The sequence below is a fragment of the Pygocentrus nattereri genome, chromosome 13 (assembly GCF_015220715.1).
Source record: "Pygocentrus nattereri isolate fPygNat1 chromosome 13, fPygNat1.pri, whole genome shotgun sequence".
NCBI lineage: Eukaryota > Metazoa > Chordata > Actinopteri > Characiformes > Serrasalmidae > Pygocentrus > Pygocentrus nattereri.
The window spans coordinates 39887616-39907602 of NC_051223.1; the positions used below are offsets into that span (position 1 = coordinate 39887616).

At 44.9% G+C, this 19987-nt stretch overlaps 1 protein-coding gene across 2 annotated transcripts in view; it reads left to right on the plus strand.

Annotated features, from left to right (window-relative positions):
* Positions 1-1993: 1993 nt before the first annotated feature.
* Positions 1994-19987, plus strand: part of LOC108413426 (disks large homolog 5-like) — an 83671-nt gene continuing 65677 nt past the window's right edge. The window contains exons 1-2 of one of the 2 annotated variants that reach the window (XM_017685934.2): positions 1994-2486; positions 15953-16021. In XM_017685934.2, the coding sequence (XP_017541423.1) occupies positions 2411-2486; positions 15953-16021 (145 nt within the window). In that variant the 5' untranslated portion in view covers positions 1994-2410. The remainder of the gene's footprint in view (positions 2487-15952; positions 16022-19987) is intronic. The other variant, XM_017685936.2, reaches the window with a different exon arrangement.

Below are 19987 nucleotides of genomic sequence, written 5' to 3' on the forward strand. Positions count from 1 at the left end.
GTTCCCACAAAGTTGGGAGTGTGAAATTGTCCAAAATCTCTTGGTGCTGAAGCTTTAAGAGTTCCTTTCACTGGAACTAAGGGGCCGAGCCCAACTCCTGAAAAACACCCCCACACCATGATCCCCCCTCCACCAAACTTTACACTCAGCACAATGCAGTCAGACAAGTACCGTCTCCTGGCAACCGCCAAACCCAGACTCGTCCATCGGATTTCCAGATGGAGAAGCGTGATTGGTCACTCCAGAGAACTCGTCTCCACTGCTCTAGAGTCCAGTGGCGGCGCTTTACTCCACTGCATTCCACGCTTTGCATTGTGCTTGGTGATGTAAGGCTTGGATGCAGCTGCTCGGCCATGGAAACCCATTCCATGAAGCTCTCTACGCTGTTCTTGAGCTGATCTGAAGGCCACATGAAGTTTGGAGGTCTGTAGTGATTGACTCTGCAGAAAGTCGGTGACCTCTGTGCACTATGCCCCTCAGCATCCGCTGACCGCTCTGTCATTTTACGTGGCCGACCACTTCGTGGCTGAGTTGCTGTCGTTCCCAATCGCTTCCACTTTGTTATAATCCCACTGACAGTGGACTGTGGAATATTTAGTAGTGAGGAAATTTCACGACTGGACTTGCTGCCCAGGTGGCGTCCGATCACGGCACCACGCTGGAATTCACTGAGCTCCTGAGAGCGACCCATTCTTTCACTAATGTCTGTAGAAGCAGTCTGCAGGCCTAGGGGCTCGGCTTTATACACCTGTGGCCATGGAAGAGATTGGAACACCTGAATTCCGTGATTTGGATGGGGGAGTGAAGACTTTTGGAAATAGTGTATTTAGTTCCACAGATTATAAAAGATAAAGATTAATAGGAAAATTCTAACAAACAAGAGTGGCTTTTACACTATGCAAATGTTTACACTTAAAAATTATGGTTCTTCAAGGGTTCTTTAGTAAAGAATATAGTTCTGTTTGGAACCACAAACACTCACAGAACCTTTGGCATGATTAAAAGGTTCTTCAGGTTGATACAGAATTTCTTGAACATAGTTCTATACAGAATCTAATTGATAGGGGTTCTATATGTCACCAAAAGAGGTTCTGCTACTGTTACAGTGTCCAGCTTGTAATAACAGAAAATACACTTTTGGTGCAACATAGAACCATTTTCGAAAAGGTTCTGTATAGAACCATCTACAACACATTCTCCATCAGTCTGAAGAACCATTTCACCATGCAGAGAATCACTTAATGATGGAAAGGCTTCTTTGAGCGCTTGTAGATCTATACAGAACCATTTTCTCTACTGAAGAAACCCTTGGAGAACCATTGTTTTTAGACGGGTACCCGCTTTATCTCCGTGTTACACTGTACCAAATCATTCCACTACATTTGCAGATCATTTTGCCTTTTTAAAGCACTGTATTATAAAAGAAGCACAAATATTTACCGATATAGTGAGATAATCCCATTAATTAGTTAGTGTAGTGGGTCACACATTCTGCCTTCTACACTGTAGACTGGGGTTCAATCCCCCACCTGGGCAAACACCCTACACTAAACCAATAAGAGTCCTTGGGCAAGACTCCTAACACCACCTTCGCCTACCTGTGTAAATTGATCAAACTAAGTCGCTCTGGATCAGAGCGTCAGCCCAAGGCTGTGAATGTAATCATAAAATTACTCAATTTAATGGTATTCATTAAGAAGTTATGAAATTAATAGTCTTATAATATTGAGATAAGAAGGAGAAATACCAGATATATCGACTCAATATCAGATTTAACTGCGTCCAATGGGCCCCGTTCCTGTTTTTTGGCTCCAGAATCATTAAATTCCTGTAAATAGGGAGCCTAAGCAGTCCAGGTACGTTTCGCCGGAAGACCCGCCCATTTTGACCATATTTGGTAATCGCGCCGAAACCCCGCCCCCTCTGCCTGACTTGGTCAGGGCTCCAAGTTTTGATTGGCGGCTCGCTGCGGCCGCTGATTGGCTGAGACATGGCGGAGCTCCCACAGGCTTTCTGGACAACACTTGGAAGAGTGACACGACTTTTCTGGAAAACTGTTTCAACTCGGTGTTTTTAACGATGCAGTAGGTCAAAGTGGAAGTTTGGTGGCGGATGGACGAGCCCGGGGCTGTTTTGATGGGGGGGGAGCGGCACGATGTGAGGATTTCGTGAAGAGAAAGGCGCTACTTTGTTTCTTTGCTGGCTTCAAGTGAACAGTGTTGGGTAACAAATATGGCTACTGGAGTCTCTGGAGCTGCGAGATGGAGAGAGGCTCTTATCTGGCTTTCCATGACACCGTCCCCTCTTCAGCTCGGTTTATAGGGTCATCTGGAGGAAGGTGCTGGGCGGGAGGCTTCTTTTATGTGGTTCTGGCTGTAGGTCCAGGAAAGGCCGGGTTGCAGGAGAAGAGATGGACCCAAAGCAGAAGGAGCTGGTGGAGGAGTGGAGCCACAGACTGGTGGAAGGGGAGCAAGTCGTGGACAGAGGTGAGGAGAAGAAGTGATAAACCCAAACGAACTCATTCACTCAATTAGGAGCAAAAGTACAGAGCAAAATCTGCTTGATCACCTGGAGGTCCCAGTTTCTTGTATAACTTCAGTGAAGCTTCTTAGTCCATCCAGCATCCAGTTAGCAGCATAGAAGCTGTTTCTTTGGGCTCTTATTGTCTCTTTTTTGGATCTTTTGGGTCTAAAAGTAAATTTAAAGTGGCAGCAAAGTGGTCCAGGACCTGAACCAACACACCCAAAGAGTATTAAGCCCCAAGAAACTGGGAGAAATGGGAGCTACAGTGGACCTGAGGGAAAGTAGATCAGTTTACTCTAATGTAACTTGAGTAGAAGTTTTAGCTTCCAGGTTTGTCCAGGTGTGAAGAGTACGCGGAGCTGAGTAAATGAAACCTTTAAAATCAGTCATTAAGGTGTAAACAGAGTCATTCAGAACGGTTTGGTGTGAACTGGCTCAGATGTCTTTATAGTGGTGGTGATGGGAACCAGGCGTCGCCATGACTACAGCACAGATATAGACACTTTATTTACCATCCAGAACCACCAGAGAACCTACACGAGTCTTCTGAGCTTATATGGAATGTTGATGATGGAAAACAGTGGAAAATCTGGAATAATGAGTTTTCTTTGGGGACTATTTTGCCGCACAGCACCCTGCATGTCTCCCTCCACCATGAATGGAGTTGAAGTTCTCTAAACTCTCATAAAACAGCGTCTCAGTCATCAGGCAGTGAATTCAGAACCAGTTCATGTAGGAACTTTCTGTGAGGAGCTTTTAGAGGGACGTCTGGTTCCCATCACCACCACTGTGAGCAGCTCTGACTCGGTCAGTTTATCTAGAACAGAGTTTCACCCCAGAACCGCTCTGAACTGCTCTGATTACATCTTAACCAGTTAATTATGTTGATTTTTTTTTTTTTTTTTTTTTTTTTTAAATTGGTGGAATTTCCCCTCGAGGTTTGAGGCACATAAACAGGACTGTATAGGCAAAGGAACCTGATATAGAGAGAATTTACAGCAGGCTTTCTTCCTTTCTCAGACCTAGATTAAGCCTTAATCTAGACTCGGAGGCTAAAAAAAGGGGGGGTTTCAGTGATTCATCACCAGTGACACTGCATTTTAGTCCCGGTCTGGGTGTTTTCCCGTCTCTCTGTGAGTCTTTAACATGAGATAAGTTAAGAAAACTTTATTGTCCATTAAATTTGCATAAAATTGAAATCTGTCTTTGGCAGTCTGGCACAGAAGTGCGTTCTTAGACACATAAAACGCTTAAAAACACAGCAGCAGTGCACATGAACTGTGTGGGGGTTATATAGTAAGTCCTCAGAACGCTCACAGCAGCCGGCACTGGTGATTTTTTTTGTGCCCATTCTTTCTGGCTAGTGGGACCTTAAGTCTCCTGCCCGATGGCAGCAGCTGGAATGATGAATGAAGGGGGTGGGTAGGGTCCTTGTAGATGTGGGTTGCCTTGTCGGTTATGGATTGGATGTATAAGTTCTAGAGTGACTGTTGCTTATCTCCAGTGATCTTGCTGGCCTGGTTGACCACCTGGGCCAGCTTATTTCTTTGCTTAAATGAGACGTTCCCTTACCAAGACAGTATTTAAACTGATGATACTCCCTGAAAGTGACCTGTAGACCATGATCAGAGCTTCATAATGAGGGCAGTTTGTTAATGACTTCATGAGGGGAAAGTGGTCAGATTCCAGTGTTGCTGGCATCTGCCTCACTGCAGAATGAGACCGGTCCCTATCAGTAATATCGTGCCTCATTTCCCAACATCTTCCTTGGTTTTTCCTTCAGTGTGTTCTTGAGAAAGGTTCTACGTCAGGTTCATGGCGTGTTCTTAAAGCGCAGAACTGCTCTCACCTCTGTGCTCTTGAGTGTGTGTAGATCCGGTTCTTACCTGAGAACAAACCCCCAATAAGAGAACAGTGGGGGATGTCAGGATCTTTGTGAAAACTTTGTTAGAAGTGGGTTTTTCTTAAGAACAGCTGGTAATCGAGGCCCATTCAGTCTACAGTATTGTACTGATTTTTGTAGATATTCAGCATATTCATAAATCCTGTCAGTGGTGGACGAACCCTGTACTCGAGTTAAAGCAGAGACCCCCAAGGTAAAATATCACTCCAGTAAAAGTAGAAGTTCCTCCCTTTAGACCTCCACTTGAGTAAAAGTACTAAAGTATTTGCCTTCAAATGTACTTAAGTATAAAGTAAAAGTACTAAAAGAGTAATTCTGACTCTGATGTCCTGTTATCATTTTTATAACCAGACTGGCTTCATGAACTCATTTCAGGTGAAAGTCCTCCAGCGTCTCTCTTGGTAAACCAGTCTTTTAATAGAACGTCATTAATTAGTGACGCTGACGTCTATTAAAATGATCAGAAGCACAAAACACTGAAGGTAAACAGTTTCCATCAGGGAGAACCGAGTGGCTCTGAAATCACTTTTTACACACAAGCAAAGTTTCAGTTTCAGATTTATTTACAACTTAGTTCCAAGTTTAAGTTGAATAAAAACTGGCTTTAAACTCAGGATCACAGATGAGCTCCTTTACTATGTTGATCTGTAGGCGTCTGTTCATAAACATAAACCAGCCCAAACTCATTTACTATAAAATGAAATGGTGTTTGTAGAAATTCAGAAAAAAGCCGCGTCAGTCTCGACTGCATATGTGGACATATTTCTATATTGAGCTCTATTTACACAAAGTTAGGTTAGTTCATCATTTATGTTGAAATGACTCTCCCAAAGTTTTACGCTGCTGCGCTGACGTTGAACCGCGTGCTGCACTGGGTCGGTATGACCAACAGGTCAAAACCAGCTCTAAACAAAGTGACCGCTGGGCCCTGATTGGTGCTCTGGCTTTGCGCTTCTTTCGTTTTGACATGTTACGTTTTTATACACACAGAAACCAAAAGGAACGACAGATTTCTCAAAATGTAGGAGGAAAAAGTCGGATATTAGACTCTGAAATGTAGTGGAGTGAAAGGAGAAAGACGCCCAGAACGGAGAAACTTCAGTACAGACACACCAAAAATACTAAAGTACAGAAACCAATTACATTTACTCAGATACTCAGTTAATCAGTTACTGTCCACCACTGAATGTAATTAAACAGATATTTAACAGAAAATTACACAACAGCTTCAGTAGTAACGCTTCTTTCATGTGCGTCTAAAATGACTGAAGGAGATGTTTCTGAGGAGATTAGATGGAAGATATTAAGGAAGAATAAAGTGGGGAAAAAAGAGTCTTTGAATGTTTAATGTGAAGTTGCTCCACGCCGACCGATTTGCTGCCCCGCCGGCCAAAGGCAGCTTACGATAAAGTTCTGCCAGCGTCCGAAATCGCTGTGTGATGGCGGCTACCACACGTTACAGAAAACTCAATGAGGTCCAGCTTGGAATGACGAGGGCGAGCGAGGAAGAGAGACGATAAACGAAGACTTTATGACTCACAGGTTAAAGATCATTGATGTTATTAGTTTGGCTTTCAGTTCACACACAGACTGACCTGTCTGACCTCGCTGCCGCATAGTGGACGGAAGAACTATGGACGGCTAACTGACCTGAAGCTCAGTTTGGAGAATGACCGGTTCATGTAGCCTTTTTACCCCCAGCCAAGCACAGCTCCAGCCTCTGCTTCTTAGCCGGTCAGAGCTTTTTCAGACAGAGCATCACCAGTACTGACCTCTGTCTGTCTTTGATTATTGATCACCAGCTCGTGTTTAGAACCATTGAGGTGTTTTTAGTGTTTGTGCTCGATTTGAAGCCATGATATCGACTCCAACGTCAGCCTGAATTGCAGAGCATGCTGAAACTCCCCAGCCGTATATCAGACGGACATCAGCACACAGCTGCGTCACTGACGGGAGGTCAGTGTTTTCAGAACGATGCCTTTTTTCTTAACTTAGTCTTAACTTCTGATGGAAGAAAAGTAGTTGTGTGGACCGGAGGCCAAAACACTGAGGAAAAAATATAAATAACTGGATTTTCAGAAATAGCTGGACACATCTGGACTAAGGCTTTATGGACTGATGAGTCTAAGGTTTTAATTAAGATTAATTGGATTGTCCCAGACGACCTTGTCCCCCTCAACTTCCCCCAGCTCATTCCCAGGGACCCCAAGCCGCTCCCAGGCCAACTTGGAGATGTAATCCCTCCAGCGGTCCTAGTACAACCCCGGGGTCTTGTCCCGGTAGGCCGTGCCTGCTACACCCCCAGCGGGAGGCGTCCAGGGGGCATCTGAATCAGCTGGCTCCTCTCAATGCGGAGGAGTAGTGGCTCAACTCCGAGCTCCTCACCCTTTCGGTAGCGTTCCGCAGCTTGGATTCGCGATCTCATTCTTTCGGTCATTACACACAGCTCATGACCACAGGTGAGGGTCGGGATGTAGACCGACTGGTAAACAGAGAGCTTCACCTTATGGCTCAGCTCCTCTTCACCACTACAATCCGGTACAGTGACCGCATTACTGCTGCCCCCTGTCCCAGCCTGCGGCCGATCTCACCGTCCCTCTTCCCATCACTCGTCAACAAGACCCCAAGATACTTCAACTCCTCCACCTGGGTCAGCTCCTTTCTCCTTACCTGGAGTGGGCATGCCGTCCTTCTCTGGGCTAATCCCTCACTCACTGTTCCGATGGGCTCACTGTCGTTTGTTTGCTCCATTCTAGTGACAGGAGCTCCAAGCAGAAGCTGAGCTCCACTGTCATGAATATACCTTTAGGCGTTCAGCTCCTGTATGAGGTGGAGGAGATCGCCAGCTTCTTGTCTCTTCTAAACAGTTCTGGTGGGTCATTCTCAGCACCGCAGTAACACTGATGTGGTGGTGTTGTGTTAGTGTGTGTTGTGCTGGTGCGAGTGGATCAGATACAGCAGTGCCGCTGGAGGTTTTAAACACTGTGTCCACTCACTGTCCACTCTATTAGACACTCCTACCCCGTCGGTCCACCTTGTAGATGTAAAGTCAGAGGCGACAGCTCATCTGCTGCTGCACAGTTTGTGTTGGTCATCCTCTAGTCCTTCATCAGTGCCCACGGGACGCTGCCCACGGGACGCTGCCCACGGGACGCTGCCCACGGGAAGCTGCCCACGGGACGCTGCCCACGGGACGCTGCTGGCTAGATGTTTTTAGGTTGCTGGACTACTCTCAGTCCAGCAGCGACACTGAGGTGTTTAAAAACTCCAGCAGCACTGGTGTGTCTGATCCACTCACACCACCACGTCAGTGTTACTGCAGTGCTGAGAATGACCCACCACCCAAATAGTACCTGCTCTGTGAGGGTCCATGGGGGTCCTGACCACTGAAGAACAGGGTAACAGAGTATCAGAGAAACAGATGGACTACAGTCTGTAACTGTAGAACTACAGAGTGCAGCTATACGGTCAGTGGAGCTGATAAAGTGGACAGTGAGCGTAGAAACGAGGAGGTGGTCATGATGTTACGCCTGATCAGCCTATTTCGGGGGGAAGGGGGTCCTGCAGGAATTTTTTGGCCGTTAAAAGAATGAAAGGGTGGTCTGTACATCATTAATATGACCAGCATATTCAGTACACGGTAGCTTAACTCAACCACAGTCAGGATTTGTGGAGCAGTTGTTAAGCTTTGCATGGAGAACATGATCAGTGGCGTCTTTGAAGTTCTGACAGTCGCTTGATGAGCAGTTTAACAGCGTTAGTGTGTCGTGGTCTGGAGCCCTAGTCCGCGCAAGATCACACAGCTTCGCGATAGTGGATGCAGTCAGGAGTTAAAGCCCTCCTCACACAGACCTGGTTCACCTCACCAGGTAATGATTAAACTCTTATTAAGCTGAGTCAGGTGAGCAGCGTCTGTTTCACCAAGCAGGAGATCTTGCTTAGTCAGCAAACTTCAACTTGGTTTGATCTAATCCTGGATTATTGATCTCTCACCCTGACCAGTCTGACCAGTCAGAGACAGCCTTCTGAGGGAGATGGACCCTTCAGGTCACTTTCGTCATAAACGTTGTACTTTAAATGTGCTTTAGAGCTTTAAAGGGGAATTCCACCAGTTTTTCAAAATTCCTGCATAATTCAGTGTGTGAGGGGTAAACGGAGCGATTCAGAGGAATCTGGTGTGAAACGGTTCAGACGTCTTTACAGTGGTGGTGATGGGAACCAGGCGTCGCCATGACGACAACACAGATATAGACACTTTATTTACCATCCAGAACCACCAGAGAACCTACACGAGTCTTCTGAGCTTATATGGAATGTTGATGATGGAAAATCTGGAATAATGAGTTTTCTTTGGGGTGTTGGGACTGGGCAGTGACCGTAATCATTGCTATCACGATAAATTGTACCACAATACAATGCAGTATGCTTTTCTGAGCATATTGTGTATGTCATCATTGGGACACTGACCAAATAGGTTCTTAATAAGAAGAGCATATATTTTGATCATATATTGAATAAAAAATCAGTTTTCACAGTTTTTTGATCGTGTTTTTTTAAATGTAGCACTGCTGGCTCATTTTCTCTGTTCCAACGAATCAAATGCCTGAAAAAATAAATATTGTGACGTATTATGTTGTGAAAATTTCTTGAAGTATTGCGATATTCTGTGTTTGCCCACCTCTAGGGTCTGTTTAGCCTCTGCATGCATCCATGGATTTTTACAGAACAGTTTGGACCAAATTCTCTCAAAACTGTCATAAAACAGCGTCTCAGTCATCAGGCAGTGAATTCAGAACCAGTTCATGTAGGAACTTTCTGTGAGGAGCTTTTAGAGGCGGACGTCTGGTTCCCATCACCACCACTGTGAGCAGCTCTGGCTGGGTCAGTTTATCTAGAACGGAGCGTTTCACACCAAACCGCCCTGAACGACTCCGTTTACATCTTAACCGGTTAATTATGCAGAAAATTAGAAACATTGGTTTAGCTCCCCTTTAAACTCAGGCTAAGCATCTAAACCTGGGTTAACAGAGGACTTTGTTAACTGTGGTTTTAAAGGGCCGGCACTGGAAAGCACTGGGCTAGAGGTTACTTGCAGGAATGCAGTGCTTTGCGGCTTTGCAGGAACGACATCTGGAGTATTAATTGTGGTCAACCGACTGAACAAACCGGGGGTATGTGTGTGTGTGTGTGGGGGGGGGGGGGGGGGTCTCGGGAGAGAAGTTGCTTAGAGCTGTGTAGACTAAGACCCCTGAGGATCGGCCTCTGAACAGTCCAGAGCAGGACGTTTGCACACACTAAGGAGGGAGATTAGGCTCCGTGTGTTCAGCTCATACCCAGACATGATGCAACTCACTCTCGATTAAACCACATGACAACACGCAGAGATTCTTCAGCCGCCCAGATGAGCTCCAGTTCATCCATTAATGCAGCAGTATAGATTATTATAGCAAGAGTAGCTCTGGCAGAGTGACATGTTAAAGAGGAAATCCACCCATTTTTCAAATTTTCTGCATAATTAACTGGTTAAGATGTAAACAGAGTCATTCAGAGCGGTTTGCTGTGAAGCGCTCTGTTCTAGAGAAACTTCCAGAGTCAGATCTGTTCACAGTGGTGGTGATAGGAACCAGACGTCCGCCTCTAAAAGCTCCTCACAGAAAGTTCCTACATGAACTGTTTCTGAATTCACTGGCTGATGGCTGAGACGCTGTTCTATGAGAGTTTAGAGAGAATTTGGTCTAAAATGTTCTGTAAAAGTCTGTTCATGTCAGATGGGTACATGCAGAGGCCTAATGGACACTACAGGTGGGCAAATAATATCGTGATACCTCACGAAGTTTTCATGATGCATGATACGTCACAATATCTGATCATTTACAGTATTTGGCAGACGCTCTTATCCAGAGCGACTTACAATTTGAGCATTTTTTTTATACAGGTAGGCCAAGGTGGTGTTAGGAGTCTTGCCCAAGGACTCTTATTGGTGTAGTGTAGGGTGTTTGCCCAGGTGGGGATTGAACCCCAGTCTACAGCGTAGAAGGCAGAGGTGTTACCCAGCACAATATCAATGATTAAAAACCTAATGTGGTGCTTTAAGGGAAAGATTTGCAGTCACTATTGCCAGATTCTGCTTGCAGATGAATGAATGGTGAAGAATCTACTATATGGACTGTCCTGCTTTTGGGGGGAAACCGAAATAGCCCAGGCGTTAAGAGGCTCTGCCAAATGGAGCAGAATTAGTCGATACTATTAAAGGTGTAAAGCACTAATGACGTTCCGCAGTTCCAATTCAGATGAAGCTAAGTGGTTATTTGCAACGTCACATGTCCAGACGTATGTGGAGCAGATAGACTGACCGTACTGCGTCCAGTAGCTCCAGGCATTTTCAATACATCTGGCTGGAAATGGGTTACTCAGTGACTTTGGTGACCATGACTGACCGCAGCCCTTATTGAGCCCCTGTTGAGATTCTAGATTCTGTTCTTTTTCTTTTTCTGTTTTTTTTGTATCCAGTTTTTCCCTCCAGTTTTGCTGTAGCCAGTCCTAGGGATGCATGCCGATCCAGACCATCAGCATTGGAGAGATGTTAATATTTGACCGATGTTTTAAACCAGTGTTTAGTGATGGATTTATTTATTGAGAAGAATGACGCTGGACAACTGGACCGAGATATGCCTTTTATTCGTTTTACTGTAGTTGTACCTTTACCTGTAGTCCAGGTAGATTCTCTTGCTTATATTTTTCATCTGAGTAGGGCTGACCAATATTTCAATAACTATTCAAATGAAATTGTTTATGGTTGAGGTGTTTTTTTTTTTGGCTAAGAAGACGATCATGTATTTTTCCGTCAACACAGGAAAGCGACGCTCCTCTGCTGTCGCCAGGAGAGGGCGCACTTCTGAGGTTTTCAACATGATTAGGGATGGAGGGGTAAAATATGTCACCAAATACACTTCAGCAGCATCTGAAACGTGGAACTGTACATTCCCTGTTTGAGTGGAGCGACCGGCGATCTGTTCTCCTGTGACCGATTGCGAGTGACGAGATCAGTGGCGTAACTGTACTGACCAACAGTGAACTGACCTCTTTCTGTACATCCTTACAGGCTTTAGCAGCATTAAATCATGTCTGCTCCTCTCAGCTGAAGCGCTGCTACAGCACTCAGTCATATTTTGGTATTAGTGCATTCACAAACAGCGAAAGTGGAAGAAAGTGGTTCATGCAGTTACAGCCCTGATTTAAACGGAAGTCAACTGAGGAAGCTGTGAGGCTTTGGAGAGCGGGGGAGCGCCGTCCTTCCAGAATAGCTGTTTTTAGCATCTGGCTAACTTGCAGCAGCAAATTGATACTGTAGATCAAACATGACACAAAAGCACCGCTTTCAGTTTACATGATGCTTTACAGTTTACATGGTGTTTACATACAATTCAGTTCAGCCCTCAAACTACTATAGAAACCCACTGGTCTGCTGGCTGGTGTCTGAAAACTGTGCTATGCTCTGATAAGGCTGTGGTGGGACTGATGGCAGTGAGGTGGTGTGATCCATCACTGACGTCCCGAACCAGCTGATGTTTGCGGTTTGTACAAACGTTGACGTTGTTGAGAAGCTAGACAGTTTAGCGCTGCTGTTGGCCACTTGTTTAGCGTTTGTAACGTCACCAGACAGCTAAAAATAATCTCTTCTTTCTTAAATTATGACTGCGACTGTGCTTTCCCAGCTGGTGAAACACTTTCTCCCACCGTCCCATGACGGATTGGTGAGTTTTCCGTGTTCGGGCCAGAAGGGTAGTTTAAAACAGTGAATTGACCACCAGGAGCAAAAAAAAATCAGCCTCAAACTTGAAAGAAATAATGATGTGACCTGTATCGCGATACATGATGATATCAAACGATATGAATTTTGTTTAGCATGATCTTGGCCATATATCGCCCAGCTCTAGTTCCATCTCAATCTGGCTGATGACCACCTTCCATGAGCTTAACCGTTGTCTTTGGAGATCCTCCTGGAGGGGGAAATGGCAGTCCTACACGGCAACGTATTGGTCGCCCACCAACACAACGGTCTATGGGACAGCAGCTTAAAGAGCTTTACCAGTTACCATTGACCAAAACAGAGCTGGCGAGAGTCGACTTGGACCAGCACCGGACAAAATACCTGATAGTCGGCTTAGTGCGCCTTAAGCTGGGTGTCCTCAAACTGCCCCCACGTCTGGATTCAGTGAAATAATGTCTGTGACTTTATGACCCCTGTTATAAAAGCGCTGTGCTCCTCTGTTGCGCTCATCCTACGGCACACAGCTGTAACGCTTTATGATATTTGAACTGTGATGTCACCGGCAGCAGCAGGTTTGTTGGACCATCAGCTGGTAGCTTGTGGTTGGATAGCAGTCATTTGCACAGTGACTCTGTACATAGAAACTAGTGTAATAACTAATGGGGTGGACCAACAACCCGGATGTGTAGAGAACCGTCAGCGCTCTGACTCTCTCTCTCTCCCAACTTTCAGTTTACAGCTCGTTAGTGTGGAAGGAGAAGAGGAGATATTCACTACGATTTGAATGTGATGGAACGTCGTTGTTGAGTGTGCAGTCGTGGAGCAGAACATAACCAGAAAAACAGAAACAGAAAAAAAACATTGGATTTTTTGATGTTTGTCTTTTTTTTTCTTTCGAATGCCATCGCGTGACTGAGATCAGTTCTGTAGTTATGGAATTGTGTGATTTCTATGAATATCATCAAATGTATACAAGATACAATGTATCTTATGTAAATAACTGGAGATCTCAAGAAAACAGATGTATAACTCATTATCATGGAGTAAAACATGCAAATCTATGGCACACTAGGGCCTCTGTGTTACAGTGATTGTTATTACAGTAGTCGTTGCGATGATGATGACGATCGTGAAGGTTATGTATATGGCGGGTGGTGATGATGGTGATCGTGAAGGTTATGTATATGCCGGGTGGCGATGATGGTGATCGTGAAGGTTATGTATATGGCGGGTGGCGGTGATGGTGATCGTGAAGGTTATGTATATGCCGGGTGGCGATGATGGTGATCGTGAAGGTTATGTATATGCCGGGTGGCGATGATGGTGATCGTGAAGGTTATGTATATGGCGGGTGGCGATGATGGTGATCGTGAAGGTTATGTATATGCCGGGTGATGGTGATCGTGAAGGTTATGTATATGGCGGGTGGTGATGGTGATCGTGAAGGTTATGTATATGCCGGGTGGCGGTGATGACGATCGTGAAGGTTATGTATATGCTGGGTGGTGATGATGGTGATCGTGAAGGTTATGTATATGCCGGGTGGCGGTGATGGTGATCGTGAAGGTTATGTATATGGCGGGTGGTGATGGTGATCGTGAAGGTTATGTATATGGCGGGTGGTGATGATGGTGATCGTGAAGGTTATGTATATGCCGGGTGGCGGTGATGGTGATCGTGAAGGTTATGTATATCGCGTGTGGTGATGGTGATCGTGAAGGTTATGTATATGGCGGGTGGCGGTGATGGTGATCGTGAAGGTTATGTATATGGCGGTTGGCGATGATGGTGATCGTGAAGGTTATGTATATGGCGGGTGGCGGTGATGGTGATCGTGAAGGTTATGTATATGCCGGGTGGCGATGATGGTGATCGTGAAGGTTATGTATATCGCGGGTGGTGATGATGGTGATCGTGAAGGTTATGTATATCGCGTGTGGTGATGGTGATCGTGAAGGTTATGTATATGGCGGTTGGCGATGATGGTGATCGTGAAGGTTATGTATATGGCGGTTGGCGATGATGGTGATCGTGAAGGTTATGTATATGGCGGTTGGCGATGATGGTGATCGTGAAGGTTATGTATATGGCGGGTGGTGATGATGGTGATCGTGAAGGTTATGTATATGGCGGGTGGCGATGATGGTGATCGTGAAGGTTATGTATATGGCGGGTGGTGATGATGGTGATCGTGAAGGTTATGTATATGGCGGGTGGTGATGATGGTGATCGTGAAGGTTATGTATATGGCGGGTGGTGATGATGGTGATCGTGAAGGTTATGTATATGGCGGGTGGCGATGATGGTGATCGTGAAGGTTATGTATATGGCGGGTGGCGATGATGGTGATCGTGAAGGTTATGTATATGGCGGGCGGTGATGGTGATCGTGAAGGTTATGTATATCGCGTGTGGTGATGGTGATCGTGAAGGTTATGTATATGGCGGGTGGCAATGATGGTGATCGTGAAGGTTATGTATATGGCGGTTGGCGATGATGGTGATCGTGAAGGTTATGTATATGCCGGGTGGCGGTGATGGTGATCGTGAAGGTTATGTATATGCCGGGTGGCGGTGATGGTGATGGTGATTGTGAAGGTTATGTATATGGCGGGTGGTGGTGATCGAGAAGGTTATGTATATGGCGGGTGGCGGTGATGGTGATGGTGATTGTGAAGGTTATGTATATGGCGGGTGGTGGTGATCGAGAAGGTTATGTATATAGCAGGTGGTGGTGATGGTGAAGGTTATGTATATGGTGGCTGGTGGTGATGGTGAAGGTTATGTATATGGCGGTGATGGTGATGGTGAAGGTTATGTAAATGGCGGGTGATGGTGATGGTGAAGGTTATGTATATGGCGGGTGGTGGTGATCGAGAAGATTATGTATATAGCAGGTGGTGGTGATGGTGAAGGTTATGTATATGGTGGCTGGTGGTGATGGTGAAGGTTATGTATATGGCGGTGATGGTGATGGTGAAGGTTATGTAAATGGCGGGTGATGGTGATGGTGAAGGTTATGTATATGGCGGGTGGTGGTGATGATCGTGAAGGTTCAGTCAGCTGTTGCGAGCGAGTGCTGAAAGCAGTAGCTGCTGTTTGTGTTTGATGATTAGGCTTTTTGTGATTGTTATGGTGATGAATGTTACTGTGATAATCATTTTAGTAACGACAGTGAAAGGTGGTGGTGATGGTGGTGGTGTACATTGTCACAAGGTTATGTGTGTGGCAGGTGGTGATGATGGTGATCATGAAGGTTGTGTGTGTGGCGGGTGGTGGTAATTATGATTATTCATATGGCTTTCGTGATGGTGGTTATTGTTGCGGTGTAAACTGTAGTGATGATTATTATGATTACAGTTTCGTGCTAGTGGTGATGACAGTGATGCTGTTCCTTGTGATGAAGTTATAGTGATGTTATAGGCCTAATGACTGTAATTGCTGTGAATGTTATACCGATTAAGTTATTGTTAGAGTAGCGATGAAGGTTCTGGGTATGAGGTCATTGGTATTAGGATGATAATGGTTATAATTGGTGATTGTCATTGTGATGTATTGTCATTGTGATTTATTGTTATTGCCCGTATTGGTTGTTAAGTGCTAAAGTGATGAAGGTTATTGTTATAGTGATGATTACTGGTATAGTGGTGATGAAGATTAATATGATATTTTAATTAATGGATGTTGTGATAATTGTGATGATGATGATGATGATGATAAAGAAACTGTGTCTTAATTATATGTTTGTCTTTTCAGGGTCTACATACAGTGTTCTCTCCGCCATGCCCTCAGACTCCGAAAGCAGCAGCTCCCTCAGCAGCCTCGGTGAGTGTGTGATTATTTCTTTAAAGGCAAAATGAAACAGTAGAAGCTGTATCGCCCCCTACGCTTCCTGTAGTGTATTACAGTCTGTCAGAGCGACTGTGTGGATCATATGAACATTATAGAGCTTTTTAAATGAAACAGTAGAAGCCGTATCGCCCCCTACGCTTCCTGTAGTGTATTACAGTCTGTCAGAGCGACTGTGTGGATCATATGAACATTATAGAGCTTTTTAAATGTAACAGTAGAAGCCGTATCGCCCCCTACGCTTCCTGTAGTGTATTACAGTCTGTCAGAGCGACTGTGTGGATCATATGAACATTATAGAGCTTTTTAAATGAAACAGTAGAAGCCGTATCGCCCCCTACGCTTCCTGTAGTGTATTACAGTCTGTCAGAGCGACTGTGTGGATCATATGAACATTATAGAGCTTTTTAAATGAAACAGTAGAAGCCGTATCGCCCCCTACGCTTCCTGTAGTGTATTACAGTCTGTCAGAGCGACTGTGTGGATCATATGAACATTATAGAGCTTTTTAAATGAAACAGTAGAAGCCGTATCGCCCCCTACGCTTCCTGTAGTGTATTACAGTCTGTCAGAGCGACTGTGTGGATCATATGAACATTATAGAGCTTTTTAAATGAAACAGTAGAAGCCGTATCGCCCCCTACGCTTCCTGTAGTGTATTACAGTCTGTCAGAGCGACTGTGTGGATCATATGAACATTATAGAGCTTTTTAAATGAAACAGTAGAAGCCGTATCGCCCCCTACGCTTCCTGTAGTGTATTACAGTCTGTCAGAGCGACTGTGTGGATCATATGAACATTATAGAGCTTTTTAAATGAAACAGTAGAAGCCGTATCGCCCCCTACGCTTCCTGTAGTGTATTACATTCTGTCAGAGCGACTGTGTGGATCATATGAACATTATAGAGCTTTTTAAATGAAGCAGTAGAAGCCGTATCGCCCCCTACGCTTCCTGTAGTGTATTACAGTCTGTCAGAGCGACTGTGTGGATCATATGAACATTATAGAGCTTTTTAAATGAAGCAGTAGAAGCCGTATCGCCCCCTACGCTTCCTGTAGTGTATTACAGTCTGTCAGAGCGACTGTGTGGATCATATGAACATTATAGAGCTTTTTAAATGAAACAGTAGAAGCCGTATCGCCCCCTACGCTTCCTGTAGTGTATTACAGTCTGTCAGAGCGACTGTGTGGATCATATGAACATTATAGAGCTTTTTAAATGAAACAGTAGAAGCCGTATCGCCCCCTACGCTTCCTGTAGTGTATTATAGTCTGTCAGAGCGACTGTGTGGATCATATGAACATTATAGAGCTTTTTAAATGAAACAGTAGAAGCCGTATCGCCCCCTACGCTTCCTGTAGTGTATTACAGTCTGTCAGAGCGACTGTGTGGATCATATGAACATTATAGAGCTTTTTAAATGAAACAGTAGAAGCCGTATCGCCCCCTACGCTTCCTGTAGTGTATTACAGTCTGTCAGAGCGACTGTGTGGATCATATGAACATTATAGAGCTTTTTAAATGAAACAGTAGAAGCCGTATCGCCCCCTACGCTTCCTGTAGTGTATTACAGTCTGTCAGAGCGACTGCGTGGATCATATGAACATTATAGAGCTTTTTAAATGAAACAGTAGAAGCCGTATCGCCCCCTACGCTTCCTGTAGTGTATTACAGTCTGTCAGAGCGACTGTGTGGATCATATGAACATTATAGAGCTTTTTAAATGAAACAGTAGAAGCCGTATCGCCCCCTACGCTTCCTGTAGTGTATTACAGTCTGTCAGAGCGACTGTGTGGATCATATGAACATTATAGAGCTTTTTAAATGAAACAGTAGAAGCCGTATCGCCCCCTACGCTTCCTGTAGTGTATTACAGTCTGTCAGAGCGACTGTGTGGATCATATGAACATTATAGAGCTTTTTAAATGAAACAGTAGAAGCCGTATCGCCCCCTACGCTTCCTGTAGTGTATTACAGTCTGTCAGAGCGACTGTGTGGATCATATGAACATTATAGAGCTTTTTAAATGAAACAGAGAAGCCGTATCGCCCCCTACGCTTCCTGTAGTGTATTACAGTCTGTCAGAGCGACTGTGTGGATCATATGAACATTATAGAGCTTTTTAAATGAAACAGTAGAAGCCGTATCGCCCCCTACGCTTCCTGTAGTGTATTACAGTCTGTCAGAGCGACTGTGTGGATCATATGAACATTATAGAGCTTTTTAAATGAAACAGTAGAAGCCGTATCGCCCCCTACGCTTCCTGTAGTGTATTACAGTCTGTCAGAGCGACTGTGTGGATCATATGAACATTATAGAGCTTTTTAAATGAAACAGTAGAAGCCGTATCGCCCCCTACGCTTCCTGTAGTGTATTACAGTCTGTCACAGCGACTGTGTGGATCATATCAACATTATAGAGCAGGAGAATGTTGGTGTTTGATGGAGAAAAGTGGTAATTGGTGGGTTCTTGTTGGTTCACTGACAGGACAAACACAAACAGGCAGAAATGTTTGGTGTCTCTTTGTTTGATTGTTTTAAGACTAGAATGCTCTCTTGCCTTTCGCTCTAGTTCATTTTACTTGTGAGCTCTTTCCTGGATGTTCTCAGTCATCAGTGTCCTCCATACTCCAGTTATCTTCTTCCACTGTCTCTGGTGTATGTTATGTTGCTTTAACACCTAAATTTCCCGCCTGGGGTTCATAAAATATTAACTGTTGTTTTTAATAAACATGTTGACGGTAAAAAATCCACGTCACCATGTTTTCATCATCGACTTCAGCTTTATTCGCTGATCGTTGCAGCTCCCAATCTTTATGGCATATGATCTCGGAGCTGATGTGCTGAAGCAGCGCCACATGCTGAGATCCAGCCTGAGACGGACGAACACAGACCGAGATGCCAGCAGGAGAAATGTGCACTTTCAGGCGCCCTGGACTGTCGTCTCCATTAGTCTCTAAAAGGAAAAAGTGTGGTTTTGTCCGATCTAAAGTGGGGCGAGTGGTCGCTGACCCAGATAAAGCCATTGTTTATTCATAGCGCCCAGAAAAGACACTAAAACACAGAAAGTCACTCTCAGTGTGAACGGATGCGATTCTGAACCCACATGCCCTCACGTGTACCTGCAGCATGGAGAAAGTGAGTTCTTAGTGCGTTTTCCCTGCGTCACGACCACAGCCTCTGCCAATAAGGCCAAAAATCAATAAGGTGGCGTTAGATGGCGCAGATCGATAACCCGGCCTGAGAATCCAGATGGGATGGAGGCTCCGGTACACAGACGGTAAAGTGAACAGACGCAGCCTGTAAAAGGTTCTTCATTCACGCTGATTTGTCTGGCTGCTTGGTTCTCTTACTGAAGTGGTTAGGTCATCAAAAACTGCAGTTTTATAAAAAGACTCATTGTTTACTTAAAAACGAAAGCGCTCTGTGCAGATTACATTACGCCACAGGGAGCGTATCGGGCTTCGACTGTTTCATTGTGCTGCAAAAAACAGACAGAACGTGTTTGGAACAGTGAGAGAAACTGCAGAACGTGTGATGGATGTTAGTCCAGTAGTCAAATTTTAGGTGTTTATTATGATCAAGAGTAGAAATATTGCAGCTCTGACAACATTAGAATGATGGTGTTTGATGGAGAATGTTAATTTGTTTGGTGGAGTTTGTAGGAGAGTGTTGGAGTTCGGGTGGAGAATGCTTGTGTTTGGTAGAAGAACATTGGTGTTTGGGTGGAGAGTGTTCGAGTGTGATTGGAGAATTTTTGTTTGTGGTAGAAGTAAGTTGGTGTTGGAGCTTCTTGGAGTTGGGTGGGTTTTTTTGGAGAATGGTGGTGTATGGCTGGAGAATGGTGGCGTTTGGCTGGGGAATGGTGGCGTTTGGCTGGGGAATGGTGGCGTATGGCTGGGGAATGGTGGCGTATGGCTGGAGAGTGGTGGCGTATGGCTG